At 49.6% G+C, this 10,906-nt stretch overlaps 1 protein-coding gene across 2 annotated transcripts in view; it reads left to right on the top strand.

Moving 5' to 3' along the window:
• The first annotated feature begins 447 nt into the window (after positions 1–447).
• HOMER2 (homer scaffold protein 2) overlaps positions 448–10,906 on the top strand; it is a 48,132-nt gene continuing 37,673 nt past the window's right edge. For both annotated transcript variants that reach the window (XM_042876071.1, XM_042876069.1), the window contains exon 1: positions 448–538. In XM_042876071.1, coding sequence (XP_042732005.1) covers positions 534–538 — 5 coding nt within the window. In that variant the 5' untranslated portion in view covers positions 448–533. The remainder of the gene's footprint in view (positions 539–10,906) is intronic.

Here is a 10,906-nt window from a genome sequence, read left to right as displayed (position 1 = left end):
GCTCACGGCCCCACGCCGTTCTCAGTCTCGCGGTGACGGAGCAGCGGTCCCGGTGCGCGGGGCCGCTCGGCAGCCACCCACACAACTTCCCCCGAAGTTTTGGCCCCGGCAGCCCCGAGGCGCGCGGCAGGAGCCGGAGATATGGGCCGCCCCATCCCTCCGGGCTCTCCATCTCTGCCGGACACCCCCACCCGGCAGCGCGGCTCCTGCCCGAGCCGGGGGCGGGGAGCGGAGGGACCCCGGGGGCGCGCCCGCCGCTCCGCCCCGCTCCGCCCCACCGCCCCCGCGCTGCCGCCTGGCGGGGCGGCGGGTGCCGCGGGAGGCTGCTCGGTGCCGCCGCCGCCCGGGAGGGAGGTTATGTAAGGGGGAAGGGAGGCGGCAGCGGGAGGAGGAGCAGGACGCCTCGCCGTGCCGCCGCAGCCGGGAGCCGAGAGCGGGGCGGCCGCATGTGCGAAGTGGGAACCCGGCCGCCGCTGGCCGCCGAACGCGGGGAGCCGCCCGGGGGGGCCGCCGCCTCCGAGAGGTGCCGAGACATGGGGTGAGTCCGCCAAGCCCCGACCCGGCCCCGCCGCAGGTGCCGGAGTGCCCTGCGGTCGCTCCCGGTGCCGCCGTTTTGTAGCGCAATTAATTATTTACCCGCGGCGGGAGCTCCCAGCCGAGCCGCGCTGGCGGAGCGAGCTGGAGCAAAACCCCCGGCGTGCGGGGCCGGCAGTGCGGACCCACCGGGACGGCGGGCAGCGCCGGGGGTGCGCGACGGGGAGCGGGCGGGGGTCCGTTGGGCAGCGCTCAGCCCCGGGCTGCGCCGTGCCGCCGGCAGCTGCCCGTGCCCTGCTCTGGCTGCGGGAAACGTGGCCGAAACTTGCCCGAACTGTGTCGGGCGTTCGGGAATCCGTGCAGATGTCCTCCGTCCTTTTATTTCTAATCTCTGCTCGCATGTGGTGATCTCTCGCAGAATTCATCTTGAGTTTTCCCCAAAGCATTCGTGCCTTTCTCCTATCCTCTAACTTTAACGCGAGGACAAAAGCCGAGTGCTGGCGTTCGAGCGGTGTGTGAGCTGAACATCGGAGCGGAGGTGAACGTGGTTCCTTAGGCTTCAGCCTAATGCTTGGAGAACCTCAGGACCAAAACCGTTTCGGGGGATTCCAAGCTTCCATGCTCAGTTTGCTTTAGTTTGGTGCCATTAGGCTCTCGTACACCTTTTTCTCCTCCCTACCCCCTGGCTGGGTGCTGCTCCCCAGGCTCTGGGCATCCTTGTGCCACTTCCAGTTGTGCAAGCTCCCCCTCCGGATTGGTGTATTGCCATCAGAGTGCTATAATTTGAGACAATATGGATAAATAATGAATTAAAATGCCATGCGTATGCCTGAATTTGATACTCGGCAGCACTGAATACAAACCCAGAGGCAGAGGGGAGAAATAAGATCCAAGTGGATGTCTCCTGATGTTTCATTGCAGGATGACAAGGGGCTCATCTGCTTCTTCAGCGTGTAAAGTTCCACTAGAATTAAATAAAATACCCTTGGGGTCCTAGAAAGCAGCATCACAACGTGCTTGCTGCTGGAGCAGTGCAGCCCTGCTGAATTCAGGCTGGGCTGCAACACCTGGCTGAGGGGAGCCCACCTGTGCCCCTGCACCTGGGTGTCTCTAAGGGCAGGTGTCTGCTGTGCTGTTTTTATCTGCTCTCTGTGCTGCTGGGTGAGCTCAGCTGGGAAGTGCAGCCAGGGGATGAAGGCAGTGCTCCCAGCCCTGCTTGGTGCTGTGCTGCCCCAAGAAGGGCCCTGCGGTGCCCTGGGTGCAGGTTGGGCTGCGCTCTCCAGTCCGGTTTGGTGCCTGATTCAATGTGTGTGGCTTCAGTTGGTTCCTGTTGGTCTGATAGGGAGCTCATGCTCCTGACACCATTCATTCCCAGGGCTGCAGCATGGGCTGCGCACACCGATACGCTCTGTGCTGAGTGGTTTTTGCATGGATGTGTTGGAGGTGTCTCACGTCATTACCTTGCCATTCACCTTTCTGGCACAGAGAACTTCAAGTCTTGGTAGGAGAGCTTGGTACACCTGGCCAGGAGCCATCTCCATCTCTGCCTGTGTGTGTCGCAGCCTTGTCTTCTGTGGAATGGGCTCCTCTGTGCTCACCCAGCCCCATACTGTGCTGTGTGGGGCAGTGCGAAGCTCAGCCTGATTTGGAAGAGCAGATTTTGTCCCAGCGATTCCACAGGATTTGCTTCCTGGGCTCAATTTGGTGTCACACGTGGGGCAGATTTCCATGGGAATTGTGGCAATAACTTGACTCCCAGCACTGAAAATATGTTATTATTATTTATTTTCTATTTCTGTTTTCTTCCTTTGGGGGTGACTGTTGCTAATGATTCATTTAAGTGCTTCCTATGGATTTGGCAGTGATGGATGGTGCTATGAAACCCGATAGAGCCACTCGAGCTCAGCAAAGCTATTTAAATTGCTTATTAGCTGTGAGCTGAGCTATTTAAACTGTTGTTTTAGTTCAGCTTAGTAGGCAGCAAGGTAGTGTCAAGTTTTACAAAAGTCATTCGCGTGCTCAAAACCAATGAAGGCTGGAAGCCAAAGGATGTTGAAACAAAAAGTGTATGAGCAAAACCAGTGTGGTACAGTGCCTGTTGTGTCCATGCAAACCATATCTCTGGGCCAAACTGTTGTTTGAGGTCTCACTATGCAGGTCTCACTATGTTTACTTTGTAGGGAAAAACCTTCTCGTAAGTCACAGCTTTCTTGTACCCAACTTGTCTGACAGCTGTCGCCACCTCAATAATGCAAGGGACTAAGCTTAAAAATAACACACTGTACCAAATTTCCAGTTGTAGAGGCTTTTGTCTGCAAATCTCTTGAATTGTGTGTTGCCGCTGCAAGCCAAGTGCAACTGAAGCCCAGAAGATGGGCAGCTACTCTGGGGCTCCAGTGTCCGTGGGGTCTGCCCACTGCTCTAACAGCCATGGTCTGACGTAGTTATCCTCAATCCGAGCAGTATAAGTTAACTTTCCAGTTATGAAGCTGCTTCACTTACAAGGTGATTTATGGAGGTATGGGCTCGCTGCATCCTTTGTGCTTATGCTCTTTTACTGTTTTCATTTCTTTAGTATCTTTGCATTTCCTTATCTGTCAGTTACAAAATACTTCTTGTTATGAGGCACGTTACAAGTTTGGATTAGATGTGGAAATCGCTGCTGAAGCTGGTATTTATATTATCTGTTGGATTAAAATTCAACTAATTTAAATATCCTCTGGCAATAAATTCAAGTTTCAAATCTGTTTTTATAAAACCGTATCAAGTGAAAATCAGGCCTCTGAGTGTTAGAGATGACTGCAGAAAGCTGCCTACCAATATGAGAGCAATGTGAGTGCGGCTGTGTGCGCTTTATAGGTTAATGATGAATTAGCAGACGTTTCTGCTGGCTGGCGTGAGGTGCTCCTCCGTGCTGCTGCCATGGGCACCCAGTGGGTGTCCCTGCCTTCTCTGCAGGGAGATGGAGAAGATGAGGTCCCAAGCCTGGGTCAGGCACTGCATGGAGCAATCTCATTGCACAGAGACTGGGTCCTGAGCAGATCTGTGCCCTTCCTGCGGTGTTTATTATGAGAAGGGGCACTTGGGGGCTGGTGTTTCTGAGAGCAGTGCTTTTATTATGCAGCGACATTTAAGAGCACTTTCCCTTCTGCTGGTAGCCGTGTCCATCAGATGGATGGCTGCAACGATTTGGGAGGTAAAAGACTAAAGGGAGAAGGGAAGAAAAAGGTGAAGGATACAAAAAAGACGTGATGAAAATAGTGTTACAGGAGGATATTAATTTTGGATGCTGTCCAAGCTGGCCTTTCCCAGTACCCACAGTACTTCAGATACCATGGTGATAAGATGCTGAAGAAGCTCTGTGATGGGTAGTAGCATCCTGGTGCAGGGGATGTTCCCTGGGGCCTCCATCCAGTGCCTGCTGGGATCAGCAGAGCCTCATGCCACCAGCTGCTGTGGGGCTGGTGTCCTTCAGCTGGGGCTGGGAGGAGGAGCTCTACTGCTCAGCTTCCAACTGGTGGTCGTGTTGGAGCTCAAGAGGCTGAGATCTGACAGACGCCACAGCTCTTCTTGTGATTCTTGAAGCAGCTGGCTGGGTGATGCTTGGTTTTTCATTACCTTGCTTCCTTATGTAGCTATTCCTATTTCTGCAGAGTGGGGACGAATAGCTGCTGTTCCACTTTGCAGAATTCATTGTCTGTGTGCAGACAGAGGTGTCTGCACACAATCCGGTAGAAAAGTCAGGTCCAGAGAGCTTCAAGTTCTGCAGCAGCATCTTGAATTCACTGAAATGGATGGGAGAACTCAGTTGACCTCAACAGAATGTATAAAACCTGTTCTTTGTAGCTCCTTTCACATGTCTAACACAACTTTAATCAGGGTAGAGAGGCACAGAGCTCAGGGAGGTGGGGGCAGAGACATGTGGCTGCCGTAAGGACGTGTGTGTGCTCGGCACTGCTGTGTCGTGGGGTGAGCCAGCAAACTAGGTTGTCCCAGTGTTGGGGCATTCCCTCACACCTGCTGCTGGCTGGGAGCTCTTGTCCCTTCTTACACAGCAATGTGAGAGGTTTGTAACGCTGCAGATAAATGTGTGCAACCAAATTAGTGCAAAAATTCCCAGTGTGAATAAGCCCACAGGAAAATAAGAGAATGGAAGAAATTGTGGAGCAGGCTAAGAGAAGAGGAACGGGAAGACGGGGTGAATGAATGAATGACATGAGAGAGAGACTTGGGGGTTCAGGGGCCTGTTCAGGAGACTGTAAAGTCTGCTAGAGAGAATGTCAGCAGAATACACCAGCACAAATCCACAACTGGCAGGAGTGCCCTGGCACACTCAAAGCCCAAGTTACTCATGCAGGAGGTGCTGAAGACAGCAAGCAAAAAGAAAACTTTAATGCTGAGAAAGTGATCGCAGCCAAGTTTCTTTCAGCTGCTAGCCTAATTAATCACTTAATTTGATTGCCGCTTGAGGACAGGCTCATAAATAAAATATCCTCCCTGAAGTTGGGATGTCCCTCTTCTATCTGAAAAGAGGAGGGTAGTAGGTCTCCTGGTAACAAAAGCATCATTTGAAATATTAAGAAGAGTTATTTGATGTTCAGCTCCTTTAACTGAAAGTAGTTTTAACTGGTTTGGGATGTGACGAAGTGTCTGAAACTGTATGAGTGGGTTTCCTGTATGGCTGGAAGGGACAGAGAGGAGCAGTCAGCTTGCTGGGAACCCGAAGCATGGGTACCAGTCTGGTTTCGCAGCTTGATTTTCTGCATTGCTCTTTATTCACTCATTTGGTTGCATTAATGCAGTGCCTACAATAAATAGCCTCACCCATGAAAATATATTTAAGGAAGCATAAGCATTTTGAGTCAGCCATTTGTTTTCCTGTTGACTTTTTGATAGGGCAGTTGCTGAGTGGGGAGGCCTGCAGGGTGTCCCACGGTCAGCTCCATGCCTGCTTTCACCTTGAACGCCGTCCATCACCTCTGTGCACCTTGTGCTGCAAGTACAGTGTGTGGCTTATTGATGTTGTGCTCTGGTGGTGGCTCTTTAGGATGTAAATGTGCTTAGGGGAACATATTTCAGCAAAGTTTCTCCCAATAATTCAGCTCTGCACTGTAAATAGCTGACAATCCTGTTATTAAATCTCAGAATGTGGCAAGGCAAGGGCACTGCCTTCAAACAAAGGCAGGAAGCATTTAAGCTTGAGCTATAAAGGAACACTTTTAATGGCAAGAGCAATTAGGCAGGGAATAGGCCATTAACATCAAGGAAGGTTACTGCTGCACCGCAACCACACATCACTCTGCACGGGTTGCGGACGGTGAGGAGGGCTTGTGTAATAGCTGCTCCTGCAAAATGTACGAGATGAGATGGGATGTTGCAGTTGATCTTTGATTGTATTTTTGATGACACATCCTAGCTGCTCTCTGCCTGTTTGTAGGAGAGAAATCTGCCCAGCACTGCTGGCTCAGATGTTCAGAGCTTACCTCCTGCGTGGCATGAGGAGTTGGCTGCTCGCTCCCCGTCGATGCAGTGACCATTAAAGGCGATGGGGCCCTCTTGCATTGCTTGGAAATGCTTCATAATGATAATTTTGCCACTGGGGTCACGATTCAAATGAAGAAAATATTTTAAATAATTGATGCCGTAGGCATTTTCGGATTTGTTTTAAAAAATCAGTGTTGCTGGATGACATCACTAAGCGGGACAGCCTGCTTAATGACTCATATGGGAGCAGTAGGCTCTGCTGTGTAGGTGTTGTAGAATTTGTGGGCTTCATGTTGAAGGCTGGCAAGGCTGGGAGCGTTAGCTGCAAAACAACTGTGGCTTTATTATGGGGAAGAGGGAGCAGATTTGACACAGGGGAAGGAGGGCCTGGCAGTGGAGGTGTGAGCAGAACTGGCTGCTGGTTGTTGTGCAGAGCTGGTTCCCTTCTGTGGCAGCTCATCCTCCCCCCCACATGCCAGCCTGATCTTATTTATCCAACGGGCTTTATTAAAATGTGAGATTGTAGGGATTGCTGAAGTGACAAACTGCCTTATTTCCGTCTGGAATTCTCACTGCAGCCTACAGGATTTAGAAACTTCAAATTTTCTGTAGGAGTTGCATTCCTCTGCCTACACGTGGGGCACAGAATGAGCCCTCTGGAGCTGCAAGGTACTGCTCCCCACTGGCATTTGCTTTGTAACAATAAGAGAAACCCTGCCACTGCGTTCTTACCAGCCCAGTTTAGTACATTGATGCAGCAAGGCAGCAGAGACCTCTCTGGAATACATTCAGGACTACATAGCCAGCTTGTACAATATATATTTTTTTCCTGGAGCTACTCCTAGCTGTGCTGAAGATCCTTCCTTCTGTAGACTGTGAAGTGGTGTGTTCAAGTGCCCTGTGTAATTACTTCTTGTTTGCCTCTGCTTAATCCTTTGCAGTAGATTCTCAATACAAAGGGAACACTGTGTTTTGAGGAAAAAAATATGGAGCTTCAATCTTGAAAAACCTGGGAAGGAAACATGAATTTTATCATGTGGAGGTCTGAGCATCTTATTTTCAGTATTTATCACTGCTTGTTCTTGCTTTGGAGGAAGAACGGTAGTGGAGCCAGTGCTGGGAGCAGTAAGCAAGGCTCTCCCTTCTGCAGACACAGTGCTTCAACAGAGATGCTCGCTGTCTCTACTTCATATTAATTGCATTGCAGGGACTGACTCAGGTTCTGTGCTTTGGTGAGTTGTCCTACAATTTGCAGCAGCAACACTCGCTTGTTGCCTTTGTTTAATTCCCAGTGTTATTGGGCTTTTGCGTTCAGGCTTCCCACTATGAATCTGTTGCGCACATCTAAAATGTCTTCCTGCAGTAGCTTAAGTGGGAGCATGTGATCTGTTTTGTGATATTGGAAGCTGTCAATGAGAGCATTTCAGTAAAGGGGAGAGATGCTCTGAGTGGAGCACATCTCAGTGGCCAGAGCCTGGGGCCACACAGTGTCCGCTGCACTGCTTGCAGGACACATAGGGTGTAGCAGCAATTTACTGGCTGTGTCAGTGATGCCCAGGGATGCGGCAGAAGCCCAGTTCTGGGAGGCAGCTCAGACACCAGTGCAAAGCTGTCTCCAGCGACCTATTATTTGTGACACCTCCAGGATTTACATCTTCCTACCCTGGTGTTCCCCTGCTGGCATCATCCTATGTCTAACCAGGCTATACCTGCACGCGTCCAGGAGAGAGGTAAGCCTCCAACTCTTCCACCTCCGTGTACCCCAAGATGCTGGCAGCCAGAAAGCCAAAATGCTGCCACACCTGCCGGGAAGTTTCTGTGTAGGTGGATCAGCCCCAGGTGCTGCAGGTAAAGAAGCAACTGCCCTGGAGTGTATAGGAAGAGATAATGCCTCTTTGGACAGTGTGTGTGTATGAGTGTAATCCAGTGATTGTCACAGTAATCTCCACTCCTCCAGCTGGAAGAGGGAGAAGCTTGTTCTTTCATGAGACAATAAAGGAGATTTAGCTGCCTCAAATTCACACAAAGGTGAATGAGAGCTCTCTTCCTGATGATTTTATCTTGTGTGGATGACAGCTGTCTGTCACTTATATGTACTCCACTACAGGAGAGAGCCTGTTTTTTTTTTGTTTTTTTTTTTGTTGCTTGCTTACAGAAGTTGTCTCACGAGCTTTTATTTCAGGGATCATATAAATAAATAATAAAAAACCCCAAATGCATAGCAACATTCTGATTTGTTTTGTGGTCTTTTTCAAGACAAACGGAAACTGGCTTGACTGAGAACTTTGCTACACCCGGATCCAAGGCAATTCAGTCAAAAGCTTCCACCTCTTTCCTTGTCACAGGGGAGCACTACAGCTGTGGAGCCGGGGTCTCGCTGCTACTTTCCTAAAGTGGCCTGGGGATGAGGAGGCCAACCTCCTGCACAGCTCCATAGGTCTGCATGGACCTGTGCTTCCTCTATGAGCTCTCTCCATGCTTCTTTCACCTCCTTCTGTGCTTCAGAGCAGGAGAATGGGCTTTCTGCATAATGTTAAACTCTGCTCTGTCTTTGGAGAGGTCCAAAGGACAAATAATGTCTTTAAAGTTTCCTCACGGCCCCCTTGGTGTTGCTCTTCTCAAAGTAATTTCCAAGGCACAGATAGTTCTGAGCATCATGACCTCCAGAACTGCGTACAGTGGGAGATGCTTTAGCTCTGGAGGACTTAATTTGCAGTACTCAGCCCAGCGCTCCCACCGGTTTCACCTGGCTTGGCCTGCAGAGAGCAGGCTGGGTTTGCAGAGCACTGCTGCCTCCAGCTTGTGGTGCCTGGGGCAAGGGCCTTCCTGTGCTCATGGTCACCTCTTTTCCCTCTGCAGAGTCTGCTCTGAGTTGTGTGCTTTCAAAGCAGTAACCATGTGTGCCCGTTGTTTAGATCCCTTTACAGGAATGTCTCTCCATTGACTTAGAAATTAGTGTTCCAAATTCTGTGTGGGAGGAATTGCCAAAGTCCTTATATTTTAAGCTTTAAATGAAGTCTTACAGTTTGGAGAGGAATCAAAATATCTAATCCCTGTTTGATCTTTCCTTTTCTGCCTTATGAATTGGCATCATCGTCTTCAGGAGATGCAGCAAGCTCTGGGAGGTCTTTCCCATGAAATGTGGAAATGTAACATTGCACTGATTTATAGTGTGCTTTCACATAACTGTTACATCCATACAAGTGACACAGGGCTGTACTGAAAAGAGTTTATGCTCATCAGCTCCATTATTGGATGTCCCTCTGAATTATTGGCCAGAGGAGAGGCCAGGCACGTGGCTGCGGGGTGCTCTGGACATTTCAGTGTTGCCTGTCATTCCTTACAACAGTGGCTGGTTTTTGTAAGGCCAGTAGGTCTGTCCACACCTAGCACTTCAGATCTCAGCTTCTTGTCCTGTCTTTTGTCTTCTCAGTCTTCTGCCACCTGTCCTTGCTCCTGGAGCTGGCTCCTGTGTTTCACTGGTGACTGTGTGGTGATACAGCCGGTCAGTCTGCTTGTCTATGGAGAAGTGGGCCATTGAAATGTTTTGTTGTTTTTTTTTCCCCTGCTATTTAAGAGTAGCAAATCTTAAAAGATCTCTCTGAATGCTGGTTTCTGTAGCAGACCCTGTTGAGTCCAATCAGTTTAACTTCTAGGGTGCTAAAGTGTAAACCTGCAAAAAGCAGAGTAAGAACTTCTCACCAATTGGCACCTTGTCTGCAGCAGCTGGGTGAGCAGTTGATCCATCCTGCACGTTAACACCAGGCACTAATTTTAGACCATGGGATCTAAAGCTCAGTTCCCAGCTCTTGACTTGCTATAATTTTCTCATGGCAGGTGGGGGAAAATGGTGCCTCCTTTGCTGGTCTAAAAAGTGTATGCATCTGCCTCCACTAGCAAAGTGTCTACTGCCATGAGAGTGCACTTCAAATTGCTGTGTAACACAAGACATGATTTTTAATCCTTTCTTAAAACCGATGTTTAGAGTTACATTCTGTAAATGAAGCAAAAAGTCATTGAGTTGTGTAACATGGCTTATTCTAGCATAAAAAGCCTAGCTAGAATATACTGAACTGATTTTGGTTGTGTTTGTTTGGTGTAAAGAAGCAGTAACCTAGGGCAGGGAGGATCAGCTCTCCTGCATGTGTTCTTTGGTGATTTTGAAGGGTGAATTCAATGCTGCTCCATAGATCCCACTAAAAGTTTGAAGTTCTACAGCAGAGTATTAATGAAGGACGTGGCCACAAGAAGGCTGTGTCACTGGGGATGTGTGTTGGCCTGATGTATCACCCACCAGTGCTTTGTCTGCATTTGGTAAATGGATGAGCTCCAGGCATTGCACTGAAGTAGCGCTGCCCAACTTAGTGGTGTTGATCCGGAGCTGAGTGGGATGAGACCATGATTGCAGTCCAGCTGGTGGGGGTTTAAAGTACAGCTCCAGCAGAAAGGGATTTGATACATCAGGAACAGTATATACATACCTGAGCACAGCCAGCTCGCAGAGTGGCTGGAATATCAAACAGCTGATAGCAGCAGCTAAACAAGGGCAATCAGAACAGCTACGGTGATGTGAGCTCTCCTCTGGCTATGACAGCAGTGCTGTGCCCAGCTGGGGACTCATCCGCTCCCATCGATAACTGTGTGATGTCTGTCGGCATTGAGCCTGAGCCCAGTGGGAATTCTGGGAGAGAGCCTGGCCCTTCTGAGCTGGTTCTATCCCAGTCTGTGGAAAAAAAGTATTTTAGATTATCTCATTGCTTTAAACGTTTCTGGTAAGTGTTAATATACTTTTGGTGCGGTGGAAATAATTGACATATGGCTGTAAGATTTGCCATCTGTCCAGAGAGGATGAAATGCAATTAGTCCATGTAGTCCATTTATCAATCCA

The sequence above is a fragment of the Lagopus leucura genome, unplaced genomic scaffold (assembly GCF_019238085.1).
Source record: "Lagopus leucura isolate 7727_CA_CO unplaced genomic scaffold, USGS_WTPT01 Super-Scaffold_100015, whole genome shotgun sequence".
Taxonomy (NCBI): domain Eukaryota; kingdom Metazoa; phylum Chordata; class Aves; order Galliformes; family Phasianidae; genus Lagopus; species Lagopus leucura.
This window is presented reverse-complemented; position numbering and strand designations above follow the sequence as displayed.